Consider the following 24934-nt stretch of genomic DNA (forward strand, 5'->3'; position numbering starts at 1 on the left):
AGCTGCTCTCTGGTCAGATCATACCTGGGTAAGGATATGCTGTACATGGAAATGCAGACTTTTACTATTCAATGCACTCATGTGGAATTATTTAAAAAAAAACACTGTAAAGTTAACAATCACATTGTAATTCTGTTTTAAAAAATCTCCTATAAGTAGTTCTGTATTGCCTATTGCACACTGATTAATAACCCCATACATCCATACCCCATAATAACCCCATACATTTCATATATTGGATTAGTCACGCTCTCAACTACCTGAGAGTGTCTCAAGTGGTCCTGCATCCTTGATAGATAACATATGACAATGATCCACGCTGTTCAATTTCTTGATAGTATACTTTCTTCATAAAATAGCCTATCACAGAAGCGTTTAGGTCCGTCCGTGAAATATCTTACTGACAACTAATGCAGTGCAACAAAAAAAATTACATAAAATGTCCCAGAAACAGTAAAAATTGCAGTCTTTTCTGTTGTACGTCACGTGTTTAGGTGTTTCAATGTTCACACTCTCTCGCGCACTGTCGCGCTCTCTGGCGGTGTTCGCTTCCCTGTTGTCAAGTTCGGCTCCTCGTGGTTCGGAAGAAACTGAAAGTAAAAAAGACAGAGGCGGGACAGAAAACTCATGTAAACAGATCAAGGGCTACGTTTTTACACTCTAGAATAAATTGAATGCTGTAAGTCCCACGCGTTAGATGTGGCTTTATAGACAGTTTACGATTTGTTAATATTCTGATTTAAGTGATCTCATTTTCCTAACGAATCATAGTATCTTTCAAAAAAAAAAAAAAACTTTAGCTCTCGGTTAGCTGATGCAGAAGCGTTGAAGAGCAGCACGACATGTAAGTGAACAGACATTAATATGAAATATTTAATTTCAGAAAGAAGTACACCACTTTCTCAAAGATTCATCAAAGGGAGTTAATCTGTCAAGAATTATGAATCATCCCGCTTTATATCACTTTAAATCAAAGTTGATTGAATGTGTTTGTTAGAAAATGTTAATAGTTGATAGGCTAACTCTGCATAATACAGAGTGTTGGAAACTTTCAGAACTGTAGATTTGTCTTCCATTTGTGATTGTGAATTTTAATCGCGATGGCCACACACCACTGTTGAACTGGATGGAATTACAGGTATTGTAATTTATTGATTCGACAGAAATGCAATAGGGAATGCATCTTGGTTTATAAAATGTTTTCTAGTTGTCTACACATTTATCAAATATAGAGTAAGAGACTTTATGTAAACTAAGTATTGTCACATAGTTCTGCCTGCAAGGCCTATGAAACCTTCAAACTTTAAGACTTACTTTAACTGCTGTTTACTTTTAGCCTTGATCATTCCTTTGTTCAAAGTTTGTCTTGACATATTTCTGTGTTTTACACATTTAAAGGGTTAGTTCACCCAAAAATGAAAATAATGTCATTAATTACTCACCCTCATGTCGTTCCACACCCGTAAGACCTTCGTTCATCTTTAAAACACAAATTGAGATATTTTTGTTGAAATCCAATGGCTCCGTGAGGCCTGCAGAGCCAGCAATGACATTTTCTCTCTCAAGATCCATTAATGTACTAAAAACATATTTAAATCAGTTCATGTGAGTACAGTGGTTCAATATTAATATTATAAAGCCACGAGAATATTTTTGGTGCGCCAAAAACAACAAAATAACTTATATAGTGATGGCCGATTTCAAAACACTGCTTCATGAAGCTTCGGAGCGTTATGAATCTTTTGTGTCGATTCAGCGGTTCAGAGCGCCAAAGTCACGTGATTTCAGCAGTTCGGCGGTTTGACACACGATCCGAATCATGATTCGACACGCTGATTCATTATGCTCCAAAGCTTCCTGAAGCAGTGTTTTGAAATCGGCCATCACTATATAAGTCGTTATTTTGTTTTTTTTGGTGCACCAAAAATATTCTCATCGCTTTATAATATTAATATTGAACCACTGTACTCACATGAACTGATTTAAATATGTTTTTAGTACATTAATGGATCTTGAGAGAGGAAATGTCATTGCTGGCTATGCAGGCCTCACTGAGCCATCGGATTTCAACAAAAATATCTTAATTTGTGTTCTGAAGATGAACAGGATGAAGACAAGGTCTTACAGGTGTGGAACGACATGAGGGTGAGTAATAAATGACATTATTTTCATTTTTGGGTGAACTAACCCTTTAAGTTTTATGAAATGTTTTAAATTTTAGTTTAGTGTGATTCTGTATCCTTAAAGGCCTGTATTTTCCCTCTGGAGTTGTATGGAACCATAACCATTATAAACCTTGGAGGACTAAGGATATTTTTAGCTATATCTTCGATTGTGTTCATCTGAAAGAAGATAGTCATATACTGTACACCTAGGACGATGACTTGAGGGAGAGTAAATCATGTGATAATTTTCATTTTTGGGTGAACTATCCCTGTAAGGTACTAATATGCAATGTTTCAGAGGAAAATAAGGAACAAAGATGTCATTTTAAGGGTACTGCCCCAGTGACAAGCAATTGTACCCTAGGTATAATTTTGCACTTTTTTTTCCTGAGTGTGTTTGCCACCTCAATTCTAATTTAGCAATTAGAAAATAGAAATATTTTTAATTTCTATACTGTAAGGTGCACAAGCCTGGATTATACTGATAGTCAATGGCTTAAAATAAGTGTTCAGGATCAGTAACTGGTGTGTTTTTGTGTGTTTAGTATGGATACAGTGGGAGTGAATGTGATTGAAACAGCGGCTCTAGGGAGACCCTTCCAGCTGGGGATGCTGTATGACTGCAGGAGAGATGCTCTAATACCAGGTACTAAAACACAAACAACTTACTGTATCCAATCTATGACACACCACGATAAATGATCATTTCATGGAGCAAAAGTTTTGTAGCTTATATTAATGGCAGCGGTGAATAAATGCTTATTACATATACAGTAATAAATAAAATGAATGATTATCAGTGAATCAAACTTGGTCAGAATGCTGACAATTCCCAATAGGGTTTTCTGCACATCTTTTATTTCCTTGAGCTACAGTAAGTAAGTAGTGCCCCTTTCAGAGAAGGTAACAGCGTGGAAACTACTGCCAAACATCTCCATGGACTTTGAGAACCACAGAAAAAGGCTACAGAATACAGTTTGCTTGCCGTCCTCCGCATTTCAATGGCGTGGTCTCCACTACGGTGATTTGGGCGTTTGCTGGTACGAGAATTGCATAGATAATATTCCCCACCCAGTGAGGTAATTACAGTCGGTATTTTTTGGTTCCCAAAAAACATGGGGGGGGTTGTGTTCGATTTTATACATTTTTGGTCTGAACTGTTCTGTCAAAATGATTGTGTCTCAAATTCAACACAAAGATTGGTTTGTCACAGTCGACCTCAAGGCACATATTTGCATGTTGAAATTCTGCCACAACACATGAAATTCCTGAGGTTTGCATTTGGGGGCAAATCTTACCAATATTGGGTTCTTCCACTCGGACTAGCCTTCTCACCCCGCATATACACAAAATGCATGGATGCAGCTCTGGCTCGGTTGCAACTCCAGGGCATCCGTATTTTGAATTACATTGAGAACTAGCTGATTTTGGCCCAGTCTCAAAAGCTTGCGAGTTGACATCGAATGACGTCCTCGCTCATCTTGTATCTCTGGGGTTGAGACTTAGTGCCAAGAATAGTGTTCTTTCTCCTGCCCAGAGGACAACGTATTTAGGGGTTGTATGGGACTCGGTCACCATGTGGGCACAGCTGTCCCCCGCACATGGCGAGTCCATCTTAAACACTTTGAGCCATATTAGGCTAGGTCAGGAAATTACATTCCATTGCTCTAAAAGAGTTCTAGGTCTTATGGCAGCTGTGTCCACGGTGATACCTTTGGGCCTTCCGCACATGAGACCGTTTTAGCTGTGGCTCAGACCCAGGGTTTTCATCCAAGGGCCAATCCCCAGAGGCAAACAAGGGTAAGGGCATATGCCGAGTGCTTCATGCCCTTTATAAAACCCATGTTTATGGTAACGGTTAGGCGCTACGGGCTTCGTACCCTTTCTATGTAGCTCAGACCCCGGTTCCTCACCTTGGGCCCTACTCTCGGCATGTGTTGTCGTCGCAAGATTTTAAAGACCGACACTTCCCCCATGGGCTGGGGTGCAGTCGTAGATGGCCATCCAGCCCAAGGGATCTGGAGAGGTCATCATCTCAATTGCCTCAAATTGATGATTGTATTTCTGGCCCTAAAGTACTTCCTCCAACAGTTAAGGGGCTACAATGTCCTGGTGCAGGTGTTTAACACTATAGTAGTCGGCTACATAAATTGGCAAGGCAAATTTGAACAATTGTGCAGTCTGAACAGGCTAGTGAAGCAGGTTCTGCTTTGGAACCAGATTGTTTCAGTGATGGAGTTTCTGCAGGAAAAATGATCAGCATGCTCTGCTACTCTCAGGGTATTAGTGGCCTTGAGGGGCTAGTCGAGACCCCTTTTTGAACCACTAGAGACAGCACCTGACAAGCTTCTGACTTTAAAGATGGCTGTTACTTCGCAAAAGAGAATTGGGCATTTGCAGACTCTGTCAATTCGGCATCCTGCTTAGACTCTGCCCCTGGACTGGTCAAAGCTATTTTGCACCTTCAATCTGACTATCTTCCTAAAGTTGCATTTTCGACCATGCATTCATTCATTCTTGAAGTCTTCTGTCTTCCGCCGTTCACTACATCAGAGCAGGGGAAAATTCACCCACTGTGTCCAGTTTGCGCTCTTCAGATTTACTCCCATATATAAATCAGTGTGAATGATATATGAGCAAACACCTCAATAAAAACGCTTAGAAAATAGATAGGAATAAAACTGTAAAGTTTGGTGTGTGTTTCCCTACTGCAGGAATCACACTGTGGGATCCAGAGAAGCTACCGCAGAGTCTACAAGTCCGTCCCAAAATTAACACAGATTTCAAAGTCACAGCTTCAGACTCCATTCAGGACAAATCTGACTTACTGAACATTGATGGCTCTCTGAAACTGAGTGTTTTAGGTGGACTCGTCAGTGTCAGTGGAGCAGCCAAATATCTCAACGACACCAAGAAGTCTTTCAGACAGCAGAGACTGACACTACATTATCATTCAACGAGCAGGTATGAAGAACTGACCATGAATCGCGTGGTACCTGAAAATATAGTTCATCGTGAGGTTCTTGATAATGATACAGCGACACACGTGGTGACAGCAGTGCTGTATGGAGCAGACGCCTGCTTTGTGTTTGATAGAGAAGTTTCCTCAGATGAGAAAATAAACACAGTAGAAGGAGAAGCAAAATTAGCCCTTGAGAAGCTCAAATGCATTTCAGTAGATGCAAACATCAATGTGAAGATGAATGACACTCAGAAGAACGCAGTCGAAAAATTCACATGCACGTTTTATGGTGACTTCCAGCTACCATCTAACCCAAACTCTTTTGAAGATGCATTGAAGGTTTTCGGTGATCTTCCAAAACTGCTGGGAGAAAAGAAAGAGCTGGCGGTTCCTCTGAGAGTTTGGCTTTATCCTCTGGACAAACTTCTCTCAAGAGCTTCAAAACTTCAGAGGGACATCAGCATGGATCTAATCCTTGATACTGAATCAGTGATTGAGAGTTTAAATACAACTGAGATGAAATGCAGTGACCTTCTAGAAGACTTGCCTGCTTCAACTTTTGCTGAATTTAAAGATAAAATTCTGCAAATGAAGCAAAACTGCTACAGGTACAAATTAAGACTTATGAAAAAACTTGGCTCTCTGCTGCCAAACATCCGTGGAGATGCGATGAAGGAAACTGACCTGAATGATCTTCTACAAGATCATAATCAATCTCCTTTTAGTGAAGGTGATCTTGCAGAATGGCTGAAAGCGAGAGAAAGAGAGTCTGACGTCATTAAATCAGTCCTCAGACAGCTGAAGGATGCTGGTGCACAGGTAGAAGACAACATAGATCTGATTTCACTGGATCTGAAAGCTGGAAATGTGGTCTGTTACACGTTCACATCACTGAACTGGACAGGTGTACTCCTACCTAAACAAAAGGCCTATCTGAGTCCTTCAAAAAAAGGAGAAACTGTTGAGAACAGCCTTGATTCAGAGCAGAAGTCTTGGCTCACTCCTGAGATCCAAAAGACACTGAGGAGCAACTTGAAGATATTTAAGAACTTGATTGATTCAAAAGACCGTGAACCAGCCAAGTTCATTGTGTCCTCAAAGGAAATGAAGAATAATCCAGGTTCCTGCATTCTGCTGTATGAAAGTGAATGTGATGAAGCTGTTTGCTTTATTCCTCCATCACAGCCAGCCTGTCCAATCACTGAAGAGGTCAAAGATAACAGTGTGGTTCTGAAGGTTCCTCCATCATGTTCTTCTACAGTGGAGCTCAGATTACTGTATAAACGGAAGCAGGGCAGAGTCTGGAGATCTAAACCTGTGATGAAGGATGAAAACACAGTTACTCTGACTGATCTGAGAGCAGGAACTGAGTATGAGATCAAATGTGCAGCGCTGGGGAAACTCAACTACACCGTATACAGTGACGTCATCAGCGTCACCACAGAGGTATGATGATCTTTTATAAAAAAAAAAAATACACGAGAAGCTTTGTGAGAATGAGTAATCAGTAACTTCTTATCTTGATTATTAATTATCTTCAAATGTTTCCTCTAGGGAAAGGGCAGTTTGATTATTGGTGAGTCATATATTTTTCCTGCTTTTCTTTTCTTTTTTCTTTTTTTTGGAAACACTGTTGAATTGTGGTGGTCTGTGAATAACAACAACAGTTGTATTTCTTTGTGTTGCAGGAGAGGGTCACTCAATTCCTTTTACTACCTCCGAGGGTTGTTGGTCTCCAGGACCTCATAAATCTTTTCAGTGTATGTGCCTCTTTTTCATTAAAATGTCAGTGTCATTTTGGGGGCGAGAGTACCGTTCTAGGTGAATAAACTTATGTTACAGACATAATTCTAGTGGGTTATTTTACTCCTACTTTGGTGGATTGCATTAAATTAGTTGATAGATTGGATATCACTTTGCACAGACTAGGTCTATGTTGACACATGGCCTATGATGTTTAAGTCTCACATAATGCCACAAATGCTGTCAGTAGAGTTTAAAGAGAAAGTTCACCCCAAAATTATAATTTACTCACCCATGCCAAACCTGTATGACTTACTTTCTTCTGTGGGATGCAAAAGAAGATATTTTGAAGAGTATTGGGAACTAAACAACATCAAACCACTTTGACTTTCTTTAATTGACTTTTTTTTTTTTTTTTTGTAATTTTTCAAAATATCTTTGTTTCACAGAAGAAAGTCATATAGTTTCGAACATGAATCTGTTGGCTGCTCTCTTTTGTTCCATGCTGATTCAGTCTTTTATCCAAACTCTTGTAGCACAGAAGTGACTTCTAATTCAGTGTTGATTGTTTTATGTTCCCTAGTCTCTAGGAAAATATAGTCTCTAAATATAGACTAGATAATGTTACTGATGTAAACGTAAATGAAAAGCATGTGAAGTGAAAGTAGCTGAACTCTTTGTGTCTCTGTAGTATCAGAGACGTTCAAACTGAGACTGAAGGAGGAGTTCCAGTATCTGAATGAAGAAATATCACCTGGACGAAGACAACTACTGAATGATGTCTTCATTGAGCGGCACATCGTAGAGGAACCAGATTCTCACATCAATAATAATAAAGAAATTATAAGCAACAACATCTTCAAAAGACAGAATATCAGGACCATTTTGATGAAGGGTGAAGCTGGCATTGGAAAAACTGTGACTGTGCAGAAGATCATCCTGGACTGGGCTGAAGAGAAATCAAACCATGACATCAAATATATATTTCCAATACCTTTTCAGAAGTTGAACATTATCAGAGAGACGGTGAAGGAATGTAGCTTCATAGAGCTTCTGCAGCGATGCTTTGAAAATACTGAAAATCTGAAACCCACTGACTCTGACAGGATCATGCTGATCTTTGATGGACTTAATGAGTTAAAAGTTCCTCTAGATTTCCAAACCACGAAGAAGATTATAGATCCAAACAAACCAGCCTCAGTCACCGATCTACTAATAAACCTCATCAAGGGAAATCTGCTTCCAAACGCTCAGATCTGGATCACCAGCAGACCAGCAGCAGCCATTCAGATTCCTGCTATATATATTGATCGACTGACAGAGATCCAGGGCTTTAATGATGAACAGAAGGAGGAATATTTCAGAAAGAGCATCAATGACCCGAATATGGCCAGTGAAGTCATCAGTCACATCAGGACATCAACACGCATCAACAGCATGTGTTATTTACCAGATTACTGCAGAATCATTGCAGCGATTCCAGAGGAAATGATCAGTACAGGTGGTGCAGATTTCCCCAAGACTCTCACTCAGATGTACAGCAGACTCCTGTTATCTCAGAATAAACTGATTCCAGAGAGAAAAGAGATCATCATAGCACTGGGGAAAATAGCATTTCATCTGTTGGTAAATGGCAACTCTCTCTTCTGTGATGAACCTTATGGACTCAGTGCTGAACATGTTAAAGCAAGCTCATCAATCATAAAAGTGGTAGATGACAAAAGAAAGTCCTTCTGTTTATGAATCACAGAACACAGGAGTTTCTGGCAGCTTTGTATGTGACTGATGTCATTAATGGAGGAAATCCACTCCATCTCAGGGATCTCTTCAGTCTGAATCTTGATTTTGGAGAGCAGAGCTTCACAGACTACAGTTCACTCCAGAAAGTGATGAACATCGCTTTACAAAAACAGATGGACCTCTTCTTCTGCTTCTTACTGGGTTTGACCCTGGAGTCCAGTCAGAGAGCTTTAAAAGACCTCCTGACACAGAGAAGCAGCAGCTCTTCATCCAGTCAAGAAATAATTCAACACATTAAAACCATGATCATGAATTCCTCTTCAGAAAATGCTGTTGAAAATGCTGAAATCAGTCTCCTGTTTCATTGTTTGAAAGAGCTGGATGACCGTTATCTAATCCAGCAGATAAAAACACAGCAGAAATCTGGACTCAGACTCTCTCCTGCTCAGTTTTCAGCTCTGATGATTGTGCTTCTGAACTCAGAAGAGAAGTTGGATGAGATTAAATCTCATCAATCAGAAGAACTGAAGCTTCAGCCAGTGGTCAAAACATCTGGAGAAAATGAGTGAGTAAATACATATGAGCTGTGTAATGCAAAAAAATAATAACTTTCCTTTTAACTGTCTAAGTGTTTAAAAATTATTGATTATATACATTAGCTCAGCTGTAACATTTATAATTCAGTGTTTAAATATTGCTCTTATTTGGTTCTATCAGACATGTAAAGCCTGTCAGTTTGTGTTTAACACAATGGACAATATAAGCAGTGGTGGAAATGACTGATATTCAAGGGGGGAACCCTGGTGTTGATTTTTTTGGGGGAGTATTTATTGTGCAAAACTATTTTCCAAATAAAATTTTAATTGCCACTTATTTAATTCATGTTGCCTTTATAATATCACACGTACTATTTTTCTAATGCAGTATAAATGAGTCTTAAAATATATAGCTGCCTTCATCATATTGTTTGTAAACCTATCAAGTAAATCATAATACTTTAGACAGACATATTGGGGAAGAAGAGCAAAACAAGCTGCTCAGTATTCATACATTCCCTTGCAAAAAATAATTACAAAAAAAAAAAAATACTTCTAATTCATTTCATTAAGTATACTTAGTAAATTTCAAGTATATTTTAAGTATATTTTATGTAGTAAGTATACTAATATCATTGTATTATGTATTGTATTATGTATCATGTATTAGAAGTAGTACAGTAGTACTTGTAGGTGTAATATTTCAATACTACATTTTAGTGTATAAAAGTATACTTTTAAATACACCTTATTTGTAACAGTAAAGTTTGAGTACACAACTAGTTTTTTTGTTTGTACTGCAACTATATTACAAGTGAACTTATAGGTATACTGATAGTTTACTAGTCAAATACTTGTAGCACATTTTTTAGTTTATGAAAGTACACTTTGAAGTATACTCTGTCACGATTATGGAATTCTATTTTCTGATTAAGGGTACGTTTACACGACAACAATGTACTAAGAAGGTTTTTCTTTGTACAGATGACAGCATTATCAAAACTATCCCCGTTCACACAGATTTGCGACTTACTTAGACTTAAGACGTTCTTAAACTTTTCTGTCAGTATATGTCAAGTATACTTAAGTGTAATTTTAGGTATATTTCTGAGAAGTACATGAAGTATATTTCTAAGTACATAAAACAAGTCTGAAAGTATTATTTTTAGTTTAAAAGAAAGGGTTAAATGGCACATAATTTTGTGTATTTATGAATTGTGAGCAAATAGTATTTGTGCATTCTTCCAGTTAGTGCAAGTGTGAATTGAGTGCATGTGGATTTTTTTGCCTGCATTTGTGGATTGACGTGTTCATGTGTATTTCTGTTGTGCGTGTTTGGATTCCCTTGTGCTTTGTGCATGCATGTGTTGGAGATTATGATAGTGTCTTCATTCAATATGTGTCTCATTATCTGTAAATGCAAGCTCTTCAGCTTGGCACCATTATAAGATGGGGGTGGGGGGAATACATTTTTGTTAATACCTGAATGTAGGATATATCAGTGTAGAACTGGTGTCAAAGCTTGTGCTGATCTGAGTTCTTGTTAACAAGTCATTTTTCTTTTATACTTTTCTAGACATCGGTATCTAATGTGTTTTCTTCATACTCACAGGTTGAGATCTTGCCGTATCAGTAACAAAGGCTGTGCTGATCTGATTTCAGCTCTGAGATCAAACCCGTCTCATCTGAAAGAGCTGGACCTGAGTAAGAATAACATTACAGATTCAGGAGTGAAGCAGCTTTCAGATCTACTGGAAGATCCTCAGTGTAAACTGGAGAAACTGGGGTGAGTGGTATTGTTTTTTTGGTCATGAATTTTTCACAAGGAATACTTTTGTTGTTTAGATTTTGCGGTGACAAACAACAAAAGAGTAAAAAGTGGTAGGACAGTGGTCGTGAGTGAGGGTCACTAAGCTTGCCATGGTATACAGTAATACAAGTTATACTTGATATAAGGGATTAAACTAGTATGAAATGATATACTGGTTTAAAAGGGGAAACATCATGAGTGAAACTTAACACTAAAGGGCAAGTAATCTTTAATATTATGTGCAAGTAAGCGCTCCCTGTATAATTTACTGCATTGGCAGAGATAATTTTCTTAAGGATAAATAAATCTTTGATTATAATTGAATGAATTTAAAGAGAGAGACACAGTTTTTTTTAGTAAACCACTGTTTAATAAAAAAAAAAAAATTAAAAAAAATGCTCAGCTCATGCTGCTGTACCGAACCGTTACACCCCTAATTCGTACAAATATTTACATAATAAGAACATTTCAGGAAATAAAAGCAGTTGAAAGTGAGAACACATTGCTTTATTGGCTAAGTACACTAGGAATATGGATACGTTTGTTTGCTTTTTATGTTTTTTAATTCCACCGGAACGGATAGCAAGCTGCTGAAAAATTGTCTGAGAGTGTCCTAGAGAGAGCACTGCTGCTGTCACTTTCCAGCACCTGATCACTGGCCATTACAAACACAAAGTAATAAAAGTGTAGATAGTTACATGATGTTTTTATGATGTGAAATCTCCATATATACATTTACAGTCAACACACCTTACAATTCAAATCAGAACATTCAGAAAATATGTTTAAAAAAAAAAAAGAAAAAAAGTTGCTTCTGTCCACCAATGTAGCATTTAACTAATCAAAAATACAAATGATAGCATTAACAATAATTTATTATTGTTTGAAATAGCTGTTTTTAGTTAAGTTTCTTCATAAATTATGGGTCAGAAATTGACCATTTCATATTTAGTGAACTTGTCTCTAAAATATCTTTCATATTTACCATATGTTTATTTCTCACACTCACAGGTTGAGATCTTGTCATATCAGTGACCGAGGTTATGCTGTTCTGAGTTCAGCTCTGAGATCAAACCCGTCTCATCTGAGAGAGCTGGACCTGAGTGAGAATGACATTACAGAATCAGGAGTGATGCAGCTTTCAGATCTACTGGAACATCCTCAGTGTAAACTGGAGAAACTGAGGTCAGTTATCTTGTATTTGTTGATGCAAAATAACACAATCTATCACTGTTTAATGTATTTTTAGGGGTTCAAGCATGAAACACTGAAATCCTTTTGTAATTGTTAAGATTTTTATTACGCACCAAAGGTGCGTAGGTACTTATTGTATTCTTTGTAGGGGTGTAATGGTACGCATATTCGTACCGGATGGTTCACAAGGCAAATTCCAAATGGAAGTGATCATCCCTATGTGAGCAGGGCACGCGTGTGGCGTATGTAGCCATTTGGAATGCACTTGGCAAAGGGAGCGGCGTATTTTCCTCATTATCTTCAGATGGGATGTTCCCGTGACAACGCAGCACAGTGTTCGTCAGCAGATGTCGCTGTTTTAACGGCATAATTCTTTTCTTTTTTTTTTTGCCTAACTGTTGCAAATAAAAAAACATACATTTTATAATTTGAAAAGTTTTTAAAATACGCTATATAATATATAAAATGTAATATATATATATATATATAAAACTTTTAAAAATATAAATGGTATATTTATTTTTGCTGGCGCTGCGTCCTGACCTCAACCCGATAGAACACCTTTGGGATGAATTAGAGCGGAGACTGTGAGCCAGGCCTTCTCGCCAACATCAGTGCCTGACCTCACAAATGCGCTTCTAGAAGAATGGTTAAAAAATCCCCATAAACACACTCCTAAACCTTGTGGAAAGCCTTCCCAGAAGAGTTGAAGCTGTTATAGTTGCAAAGGGTGGGCCAACTCCATATTAAACCCTACGGATTAAGAATGGGATGTCATTAAAGTTCATGTGCACGTAAAGGCAGACGACCCAAAACCTTTGGCAATATAGTGTACGTTTGGAACCACATGATGACAGATGTCTTTTTTAGCTGAACTTCTCCTTTAATGATCCGATTTCTTTGTTTTTGGATCAGATCTGCAGCACTGATACTCTCTGGTTTCTTCCTCACCCAGTCTGGCTTCACTGGGACTGAAGTGCCATGTTTTCTCATCTAATGGAGGCCCAGCAGTGATATTTTCTGCTGTTATTGTGCTTTTATCTTTAGCTGGTGTGGTATTAGCTTATATCTGAACTTGTTCTGGAGTCAGTCACATTAGTGTACTTCAGCAAGTCCCTGTCAATAACGCAGCGATGCAAGAAGCAATGCTAACTTAGTCACTTTTAAATCAGGCAGCTTATGATGAATGCTGCAAATTCACGTGATCAGGTTCACAAACTTGAAAGAATCTGAGGTGAAATCCGTGAGGGGAATGCATTCCTCTTGATAATCCCTGATTGCACAATCCTAGCGAGATGATGTTTTTTTCCTGCCGAAATCGCCTTTTTTAATTAGCTCCTGAGCAACAAGATCAAATCAGCGTGCAGCAGAAACAGCCAAGCAGGCAGACTGAAGCTGCATTTAAGTAAGGCGTCCTGTTTGAGAGTTGCCAGTTGAGTGCATAGGAATCAGATCAGCTGATATGTGCTGGGTTGGAATTTGCCAATCAGCTGATAGCTGAGCTTGACTACGAGGCCTAACTAACGCAGAATGCTTGATACACTTTTGTTAACTCAGCCAGTTTAGTCACAAATCATCCAAATTGTATTTGAAAGCTAAATAAAATATCATGAATATATGAATATGTAAACAATATCATTTATGCAGTAAATGTAGCACAATCGTCAGATTTTTTTAAAACGTACAGGACAGACGTCCCTACCTGCACCTCTCTACCTCTGGCTTTTCGGTTTGCAGATAAAAACAAAGCCAAGTCAGACAGACACAAATCAGTAATAAACACACATTTTATTTAATCTTTGTTTGTCTTATTTAACAGCTGTTTATGATTTAACTGCTGATTTGATTAAAGGGCACAAGTAGAGACACAGGAGTTCATTGATCTTTCCACACAGGCACTACTTTGACACCTCACTGCACATGTTTCCTTTATTTTGGGTTGAATAAATCCTTTAAGTATGTAAATGAATCATTTTATTTGCCATATTTTTTTTTTCAGTTTAATTTAAATTTTAGTTCAAATTTAAAAAAAAAAAAAAAAAAGAATTCATAGCACCATCTAGCATACAACCAGCACTAATACCGATGTTACCAATTTGAACACAGATACTGTATCAGCAGGTAAGTTATTATATCTTGGCAGTCTTGCACACACACACACACTCACACACACACACACTTTGCTCTCTGAGTGAGTTTGTCATTGTCTTATCACTTTATTCATTGAAAACAGGTTGAGATCTTGTCATATCCGTGTAAGAGGTTGTGCTGTTCTGAGTTCAGCTCTGAGATCAAACCCGTCTCATCTGAGAGAGCTGGACCTGAGTGAGAATGTACTTGAAGAATTAGGAGTGAAGATTCTTTCAGATTTACTGGCAGATCCTCAGTTTAAACTGGAGAAATTGGGGTGAGTGTCACTAACTTTATTTTATATATTTGTTTGAATGAAGACCAAGTGAACCTGTTAGTTATGCTCAACAAGTACGTTCTTTTCTTTGAAAGTTACTTTTTTGTTAGACACATGAAAATACACATGAAGATGGAAAAACATTTTTTCCCCCTTTCTTCAAACTCACAGGTTGAGTTCTTGTAATATCAGTGACAGTGGTTATGCTGATCTGAGTTCAGCTCTGAGATCAAACCCGTTTCATCTGAGAGAGCTGGACCTGAGTGGGAATAAATTTGGATATTCAGGAATGAAGGAGCTTTTGGATTTACTAAAACATCCTCAGTGTAAACTGCAGAAACTGGGGTGAGTTGAGGAATTAAGGCCCTGTCTGTTCTTGATGGAATCAACCATTTTTTTCTCTTCTTGACTTATTTAGAGCAGGGGTCGGCAACTTGTGGCACACATGCCAACATCAGCACACTGAGGGTTATTCACTGGCCTATGAGTAACAGTGAGATAACTGTACTGTATTCATTTAGATCTACATTTAGAGTTAATCCTTTCTTATAGATGCACAGCCTTTTTATTAGCATGTGAGCTATAAATACTATTACAGTGTGTGAATTAACCTGTTAGTCAGCAGAAGCAAGCAGTACTGAGAGTGTTTCCCAGTCCTGGTCCTGGAGTTCCCTCAGCACAGTTTTGTTGTCTCCCAAATCAAACACACCTGATCAACTCATTAGTAAAGACTCAGATGTGTCTGTCAGATAAGAGAGGCATGGAAAATGTGCAGTGTTGGGGCTCCAGGACCAGGATTGGGAAACACAGGATTGGGTACAAATTCATTTGCACGACCTCTGCACATCATGAGCTGCTGAAAGTGTAACACAGATCAGGGTTGCAGAGCTGTACTGAAGGTGTGAATCACACAAGTCTGTTTCACTTCAGTCACTCTGCATGATTGAGTGAATGACAGTTTGATCTGCTGTAGCTTTGAAATTACTAATATCATTGTTGGAGATTTTTAACTAGTTATACAGAATCCTTCACATTCCATTTTACAACAATAATGCATATGGTGGGGTTCAGTTGGGTCTTATTGTTACTAATCAAATAAGCAATTTTGTGATTGATATTTTTTTTTTTTGATGGAATAACATGGATCATCAGGATTTATCGTTGCAATTAGTTGATTTTTCTATTAAACTTGAACTTTTAGAAATGGTTGTATTCAATATATTTATAAATATAAATGTGTATATGTGAAATAAGGCAGAAAGAATTTGTGTGTCTAGCAATTAACTAGCAAAAAAAAAAAAAAAATGACACAGGTTGCTGAATTTCATGAAGTACATATAGATTTATTCATGTTGTTCATTATATCAAAGCAACATGCCAAAAGGGACAAAATATGTTTAATGATGAATCTAATAATCAGTTTGTTTCAGGTGAAATGAAACCAACTTGCCTGATTCTGATTATTGTAGATTAGAGCCCAATAATTACTTGAATCTTGATTCTCACTGGACATTAACACATACTTCTCTTCACAAACACAGGATAAGATCTTGTGATATCAGTGACAGAGGTTGTGCTGTTCTGAGTTCAGCTCTGAGATCAAATCTGTCTCATCTGAGAGAGCTGGACCTGAGTGAGAATTACATTAGAGATTCAGGAGTGAATCAGCTTTCAGATCTACTGAAATATCCTCAGTATAAACTGGAGAAACTGAGGTGAGTGTCACTGGCTTTATTTCATATATTTGTTTTAGTAAAGACCGTGAAATACTATAATCATTCGTTAAAGTAGGTTTCCTGTACTTTTCTAGACATCAGTATTTAATGTATTTTCTTCACACTCACAGGTTGAGATCTTGTTATATCAATGACAGAGGTTGTGCTTTTCTGAGTTCAGCTCTGAGTTCAAACCCGTCTCATCTGAGAGAGCTGGACCTGAGTGAGAATGACATTACAGATTCAGGAGTGATGCAGATTTCAGATCTACTGAAACATCCTGAGTGTAAACTGGAGACACTGAGGTGAGTGTCACTGGCTTTATTTCATATATTTATTTTAGTAAAGACTGGAAGTACTATAATCTTTAGTTATAGTAGTTTTTTCCTATACTTTTCTAGACATCAGCAGTGTTGGAGAAAGTTACATTTAAAAGTAATGCATTACAATATTGCGTTACTTGCATTACATTACTTTTGCATTACTTTTTTCTCACCTGGGCTGGGCTTGCTTGTTTGTTTTTAGTATCAACAAAAACGTTCTATTTTTGGCAAATATACAGGCCCTTTCACACCAAAAGTGAAATGAATAAGCTTCAGGCTGATCAGAAATGTGATGTTTATCTAAAGTAATTTTTGCTTATTAGTAGGGTTGAATTGTATCATCAAAGGTCAGCAGCAAAGACACTGGTTAATAAAGTGAAATTTAAATACATAAAAAGTAGGGATGCACCGATACCATTTTTTAAGGACCGAGTACGAGTACCGATACTTTTTTCTGGTACTCGCTGATACCGATGCCTATACATTTATTAATTTCTTTTTTCTTCTTCTTTTTTTTTTTGATAATGTGGCAGTTTTCCAAGCACAACACAGTGAGACTAATGAATGTAGGACAGCTTCTTTATTATTACTCCAATGAAAAAGTAATAATTTTTATGTGCTTGTCACAAACTTAAAGCACAAATTTCACAACGTCCAATAACCTTTAAAGGGTATAATTATTAAAGTCATTTTTTTTTTTTTTTTTTTTTTTTTTTAAATCAAGTCTTTTTTAACCTGCCTTTCAAAAAGTGCTAAACAAATATTACAGAACAAATGTTTATAACATAACACTGCGAACCAATGTAAACAACCTAGGGTGACCAGATTTCTCATGGTGGAATACAGGACGAGTGGGCAATATGACTATGATATGACAAATTTTATTTCATCATATATATTAGGGGTGGGACGGTTCAGATTTCTCACGGTTTGTATCATGGTTTTAGTGTCACGGTTTCGTTACAGTTCGGTGTATGCTATGTTCAGTAAAAAATAGGAAAATTGTCAAATAAAGATAAAGAAAATAAAAACAAATATCTAACTACAAGAAACAGCACAAATAAATAGATGAGAGCTAAGATACAAATAAAATAAACAATGCTTTACAGGTTTTTCATCTACCAGCTTTCAGGTACAGAAATTGAATAAAGTAATCAAATATAAAGATCCAGTAGGCTACACTGATACTGATACAGATGCATTGTCTGTCTCGTTTTTCTCCTGAAAAAAAAACCTATGTTTGTTAGGATACTCGCTAAGATGGGCATGTTGACATAATTTTTGCGTGAATTTGTCTGTTTAGGTGCAAGACTTGAAAGAGAATTTGTGCGAGAGTTTTTGCGCACTGTGACGCGGCTCTCCATGTACGAGCTTCGGATAAGTACACACACACACACACATCTCCTCACAGCACACGCGAGTTCTCTTTCACGTCTTACGGGTGAATGTTTAAATTGGCAAGGTTTAAATGAGTTTAGTTTAAACACAGATAGCAATGTGAGATGTTCAGGTCTCACCTGCGCTCGTGCGCTATCAACACCCGGGTGATGACGGCGTAAATGGCTGGTCATAGAGCTTTCGGCACGTCATTGAACATTTGTTTATAACGAGTGACTGTTTTGTCCATGTTCTTTTGATCATCACTGTTGTAACGTATTGGGAAACTAGAATGCATATCCATCGACTAAAACATACATTAGCTGAATCGGTCTGTCTGTTTTGCACGTTGTTTTCAAAAAAACATATTATAGATGCATTGTCAGATTTGGGATGAACTGCGGTGCAAACGCGTGCAGAACCGTAGGTGGAGAACTGAACAGTTCGATTTTTTTTTTTTTTTTTTTTTTTTTTACAGCGAACCGTCCCACCCCTAATATATATATATATATACTCTATATACATTCTTAACATCTTTTGTTGTTTTATTAACATTAATGACAGACAAATATTTAATTAGGCTACTCTCCCTTTAAGACCGAATCCATGTATGTAATATACTGACACATATCCTGTTTTCACCCACCTGTTTACATCCAGTTAAGCCATAACCGACTGTATTTATGTGAGATACTCCACACGATGGACATTTTGACAACTATTTGTGCATTTGACCATTCAGGCGCAAGGAGAACTGATCGCGCACTGTCTGAGAGAACTGGGATCACGCGCAAGAAAGAGAGAGAGAGAGGGAGAGCACTTCTGGTCTGTCATTCAGTGCAATTTGCATGCAGTTCACAATGTGTCGGTTGTCATCATTAATTTTGAAGTATTTCCACACACCTGAGGCTGACATTGTTTCTGCTGCTGCCACCGGTGTCTCTGTGCGAGGAAAATTCTGTCAGTTACGTCAGGTATCGGTCTTTGGTATCGGGAGTATTTTTATGAGTACAAGTACATGAGCTTGGTATACTGGTATCGGTATTGGTGCATCCCTAATAAAAAGTATTTAATTATTGCAGGTTTGTGCAATATTCTGAGATTGCATTTCACTGTTTTTATTCATTTTGAGGAATACTGACTCTTTGTGTAAGTGAGATGAGTAAATGCTCACATTTAGTCTAGAACTTAAAATAACCATCATGTTCACACACAGCGCACACAACGCCTCTGCACTTACTTCTGATTTCTCTCAACATGGGGACAGGAGTGCTGTCAGTCAATAATGTGAAAACAAAGTATCTTGTGTTATTTGAAAAAGTAACTAAGATATTTTGTTGTAAATTTAAAAGTAATGTGTTACTTTACAAGTTACTTGAAAAAGTATTTAGATAACATAACTCAAGTTACTTGTAATGAGTTACCCCCCCACACTGGACATCTTCACACTCACAGGTTGAGATCTTGTCATATCAGTGACGCTTGTGCTGATCTGAGTTCAGCTCTGAGTTCAAACCCATCTCATCTGAGAGAGCTGGACCTGAGTAAGAATGTCATTAGAGATTCAGGAACGAAGCAGATTTCAGATCTACTGAAACATCCTCAGTTTAAACTGGAGACGCTGAGGTGAGTAGCACTGGCTTTTTCATATATTTGTTTTAGTAAAGACTGGAAGTACTATCTTTATAGTAGTTTTTTCCTATACTTTTCTTGACATCAGTGTTTAATGTTTTTTTTTTCACTCAGGTTGAGATCTTGTTATATCAGTAACAGAGGTTGTGCTGATCTGAGTTCAGCTCTGAGATCAAACCCATCTCATCTGAGAGAGCTGGACCTGAGTGGGAATGTCATTACAGATTTAGGAATAAAGCAGCTTTTAGATCTGCTAGAAGATCCTCAGTGTAAACTGGAGAAATTGGGGTACGTTTCCAATTCCAGCACTGTATACTGTGAATCCATGCATGTTGACACACATTCTTCACCAGATAGACTCACAATATCCATATTTCTTTGTTTGTGATAGTGTCTGATTTTCTGTTGCTGTGCTGTTCTGAGATCAGCTCTGAGATTGTCCCCTACTGTATGTTACCAGCTTTTTACAATGTATTTATGATAGTGTTCTATAAGGTCTAGATTACCAATAATTAACCTTAAAATAGTCAAATGATACCTAAATTGTGCTTTAAAGTTGCAGTACCAAAGCTTATTTGGCTAAAAAAAAAAAAGACTTTTATTAAGCAAGATCGTAAAAATCATGTGCTTGTGCATGTGTCTGTATTTTTGTTAATGTAAAAGACAAAAATGCAATCGAAATTAGCTAAAGGCATTATATTATATTATATTATATTATATTATATTATATTATATTATATTATATTACATTATATTACACTATTAAATTATATTAATGTCTTAAGAAATGCTGGATGGACCTACATCAGTATTAGATTATTCAAATGAAGAATGATAAACACATAAGGTCATGGGTGTGAATCTCACCGAACACACATACATAATAAATGTGCTTGTTGATTGTTTCACATAAGTGTCCATATTCATACATGTAAATATTGTAATAAAGTATAATTTAATTATACTTTATATTTTAATAAATATAAAATTTAATAAATATAAACAGGACTGAACATGTATAATATGTGTCTATTTAGTACCAAATTGGAAGAAATAAACTACATAGACAGACTTGCTTTGATACACTGATAGTTGATTAAGACTCTTTAATGTTGCTAAGAGCCCAGTAATAACTGTACATCTTTATGTCTTTGTGTTATGTCTGATGACCTTATTCTCACTGTATTCTAATTGAAAGGGTTAATCTGTTTCTCAGAAACTCACAGGTTGAGATCTAGTCGCATCAGTAACAGAAGTTTTCAGAGGGAGATAAAATCTGTCTCTGAGAGAGCTGGACCTGAGTGAGAATGACATTAGAGATTCAGGGGTGAAGATGCTTTCAGATCTACTAGAACATCCTCAATGTAAACTGGAGAAACTGGAGTAAGTGTCATTATTCTGCTGCTGTGTGATTGTTTTAAGAAACACTCAAGGAATGTCAAGAACAGATTTATTTTTCATGAACAAAAAGTGAGAACACCCAGATCTCATTTCAGCAGAAAGAACTTACTATACATCTCTCAGTCTCTGTGTATGATAGTCTAATGCTTGATTTGTGTTTTACATGAAAAATTTACCTTTTAAATGTTAGAGATAAATGTTCACAGTATTAACAGACACAACATGTAAAATATAAATATAAAACAATTGGGATTTATCTTGCTTATTTTACCAGCGGTGCTTGTTTTGTTTTTTTTTAATCCCACTCTCAGCCCGATTTTACTATTCTGCACCCATCAGATTAGATGTTTCATATTTATATATCTCATCAACAATTCTGAAAACTCCTAAATTATACAGTATATAGTTTACCCATGAATATGTTAAGACATAACACCAAAACTTACTGAAATATCAAAATGATTTCAGTACATCAAACTAGATTTGTAGATTTGAGTAGTGCTTAATCAAGCAAAACTGAGTTTAGTTAATCAACTTTTCAGAATATAATAGCTTAAATTCACATGATTTCGTATTTACATTATAATCCACACATGCAGTGGTGTCATTTCACCAAAAGCCAGGGTATGGCAGACCCTGATGACGTCATTCCAAACTTACTCCCTCGACATGACAGTCCCACTTTCTTCACACAACTTTTTTCCAGCACTTATCCAATTTAAGTGTTATTTTTAATATGATTACCAAAAACGTTTTTATTCAGTCTACAAAGATTGTCCTCATTTGTAAAACTAGAAGTCAATCAATCAGAAACAACAGCCAATCAGAACAGGGTGTGGGCGGGCTCTCGCAGCATTTGCACTACACCAGAGACTGAACTTGAAGGCACTTGCAAGAAAATTAATAAGTACGTAATAAAATTCACAAATACTACACCATTTAAACATTAATAAAAACACATACTGGGCTACTAAAACAATCTTTGTCATAGAAACTTGTTTGTTCACAATTTGAACGTTCTTGCTTCCATTTGTTTAATTTCAAGATCTGAGGTGAATTATCCATTGTTGCTTTTAACACGACTACAAAGCTGGGAGCACTAAATGATATTCTAAGTCACTTTACACGCTTTTAACATTAAATAAAGTACATAAGCTGAGATTATCATTGCCATACTTTGTGTCGTTGTTCCGACCAAGACTTCCAAAAAATAGAAAGTTTCTTAAATGGAATCGTCGTGTGGTAAGGACAACTGGTAACTTAAACACCTCTGATTAGTCATTATTTTCAACAGAAATCCCTTTGATTGGCTACAATACTCAATCCTGCAAAATCACTTTGTGAATAGACACATTGGCAGCGCCATTGATCTTACATGACACGAATATAACAACTAGATCGCTTTAATTTACTTGCTTTTATATTTTAAAAATACAAATTATATGTTACACATAGTAATATAACTCTGTTAATCCTGCATGCAATTAATAAAATTATATAACTTGACCAGGCAGCCAAGGTATGGTGGTCATCATACCCTGCCATACCCAATTGAAGCCCCTGCACACATGTATGTCAAACAAATATAGCACTGTAAAGTTAGTTTTAGTTTTGTACTCTGCTTCAAAAATGTACACAAATGTGCTTTTACTTTTGTGATAACTGTTGAGACTGTTTAGGTAACTCTGATCTTAGACTTGGACACATGGATGGTGTTTGCCAAAGCTGCCTGTTCATAATTTTAGAAATTCTCACAAAATGCATGATGGAGGGAATTTAGTCAAACCTTAATTTAATTGCAAGTAATTTTGAACAATTTTACTGTGTTTGGTCAGGGTTAGATCTATTCTGGGCTGGTCCATTAATTTCATCACACTTTTTCAACAGCTCAGTTCTGATATTTGTAGAGTCTTTATAGTAACATTTACATCCAGTTCAGGATCAATTCTGTATAATGTATGCTTTTTCATTTTTACCTGAGATGTCATTCTTCTCCTCTTTACTGCATGTGTACTGCTGCAAACTACATGTACAGTGAAACTTAAAAGAAAAAGACAAAAATAAAAACCCTAAAATGATCTGCTGCATTAGTGCTTTAGTCTGAGGTGTTTATGACTGGAGAAATCATCTGATGACTGTAAACATTTTGGTCCATCAAAAAACAGTTGCCCAAACACATGACTTTTTTTATTCACCAAAAAGCCCTTGAACTATGATTCTATGATTGCTTCTAGATGATGTTTGAACATTTGTATTGTCTGAGTCTCAGCAGCAGATGTCAGTGTTTCTCTTCCAGCTGAAATCAGATTCAGTTTATTCCTCAGACAGACAGAGATGATGAATTACAACACTGAAGATATACAGACACTAGGAATCATTTCCATTGATCAGATTGAAACTAAAACACTTCAGTTATTGAACACAATAACTCTCACTGAAGCCAGAATCAGTTTGGATGATAAAGCAGATTTTATTGGACTGTCCTGCTTTAATGAAACTTCATTAATGGACATTTCTAAAATGATTTCTTCTGGGAAAATTTTAGCTTTACTAAACTGAGGAGTGTATATAATTTACTCTTAGTTTACCATGAAAAATGTCCTTTTCTGCTGATGTGGCTTTAAATAATATAATTAAATAACTAAATCAATGATTCAGACTGATTGAAGCTCTTCTGCTGTATAGCTTGTGTTCCAGCAGAAACTGATTTTTACTCTTCAGCTGTTTCTGTGAAGTTTGAGGATCAGAACTTTTTCATTAAGAAAATTTTTATAAGGACGATATTTATTATTACCTTATCTGTGTTATCTGTAAAATACTTTATTGACAAGTTTAATCCTGCTTAAATGAGACATATGCGCATTTATACAACAGCTGTCAAATGTTTCCTGTTATGTGATCACAGCAGATCTAAAGTAATGGTATAATCATCACTTTCCTTTTATTTTTATATTTCACTTTAATTGTGATAGTCGTATCAGATTTAGTGCATTTTTACCCTTGTAATTTGCTGAGTTTTGTTCATCTTAGTGTTATTTTTGCCCCCCAAACCCCCTGAAGCCATCCCTGTGAGTGAGTGAGTAAGTGCGAGTGTGTGTGTGTGTGTGTGTGTGTGTGTGTGTGTATGGAATGGAGGGTCACTGTTGGGGGTCTGTTGGCATCTAACAGGACGACGGCACAGACTCCACAGGTATCTGTCTGACAGTCGAGCGGCGGTGTGTGTGTGTGTGTATGTGTGTGTATGAGTGTGTCAAGCGGCGGTGTGTGTGTGTATGAGTGTCTGTAATATTTTCTCTTGCATCTTTTTCACTCAAAGAAAAGCTTTTTCTCCTTTTTTTGCAAAGATTTTATAATCCGTAATGGTCACACTTCCTCACAACTTCTCCGTTCAGCTAGGTTCGTCAACCATAACTCAATCCAGGACAGCCTTGGAGTTTTGATTGATCAGTTGAACTTCACAGACCACATTGCTAGAACTACCTGGTCCTGCAGATTTACCTTGTACAACATTAGGAGGATCAGACCCTTCCTATCGGAGCTACACAACTCTTTGTCCAAGTTCTTGTTCTATCCAGACTGGACTATTGGCAGGCCTTCCAGCATTTACTATCAATCCTCTGCAACTGATCCAGAATCCAGAAGACTGGTCTTTATCAAGCCAAAGAGAGTGCATGTCACACCTCTCCTCTTAAACCTGCAATGGCTGCCAATAGCCACTTTTATCAAATTCAAGGCTTTGATGTTTTCCTACTGAACAACCACTGGCTCTGACCTCTATACCTAAACTCACGCAAGTGAGAGGAGCCAAAAGAGGCACAAAATCACTTTAACGGACCTTTACCTGAACTGTTAAGGTAAATAAATAATGATTTGCATGTTTGCAGCTGTATTTCAGAGGTGGGATCTCTGTTTGTAGGATCATAGGCGTC

The 24934-nt window shown here is 37.0% G+C and overlaps 1 protein-coding gene across 9 annotated transcripts; it reads left to right on the top strand.

Annotated features, from left to right (window-relative positions):
* Positions 1-549: 549 nt before the first annotated feature.
* On the top strand, positions 550-23083 carry LOC127507808 (ribonuclease inhibitor-like). Of its 9 annotated transcripts, XR_007928456.1 has the most exons (11): positions 8616-9175; positions 10759-10932; positions 11968-12141; positions 14384-14557; positions 14729-14902; positions 16099-16272; positions 16404-16577; positions 19428-19598; positions 19719-19892; positions 19996-20052; positions 20821-23083. XR_007928456.1 is itself a non-coding variant. In XM_051885227.1 (10 exons), exons 1-10 carry the CDS (start codon positions 8760-8762, stop codon positions 20840-20842), a joined length of 1827 nt encoding a protein of 608 aa, XP_051741187.1. In that variant the 5' UTR covers positions 8616-8759; the 3' UTR covers positions 20843-23083. The 9 variants fall into 9 exon arrangements, 6 of the variants coding, with proteins under 6 accessions (XP_051741187.1, XP_051741188.1, XP_051741190.1 ...); XR_007928455.1 differs by having other exon boundaries at positions 19719-20052; XM_051885227.1 differs by lacking the exon at positions 19996-20052.
* The last annotated feature ends 1851 nt before the right edge of the window (positions 23084-24934 follow it).

The sequence above is a fragment of the Ctenopharyngodon idella genome, chromosome 24 (assembly GCF_019924925.1).
Source record: "Ctenopharyngodon idella isolate HZGC_01 chromosome 24, HZGC01, whole genome shotgun sequence".
In the NCBI taxonomy this organism is placed as follows: domain Eukaryota; kingdom Metazoa; phylum Chordata; class Actinopteri; order Cypriniformes; family Xenocyprididae; genus Ctenopharyngodon; species Ctenopharyngodon idella.

Excerpts from the sequence above, each read along its gene's own strand:
- LOC127507808 (XM_051885226.1), top strand. The coding sequence starts at position 8,760 with ATGAACATCGCTTTACAAAAACAGATGGACCTCTTCTTCTGCTTCTTA. Across the intron at positions 10,933-11,967 it reads TGTAAACTGGAGAAACTGGG|GTTGAGATCTTGTCATATCA; the intron begins GTGAGTGGTATT and ends TCACACTCACAG. Across the intron at positions 16,273-16,403 it reads TATAAACTGGAGAAACTGAG|GTTGAGATCTTGTTATATCA; the intron begins GTGAGTGTCACT and ends TCACACTCACAG.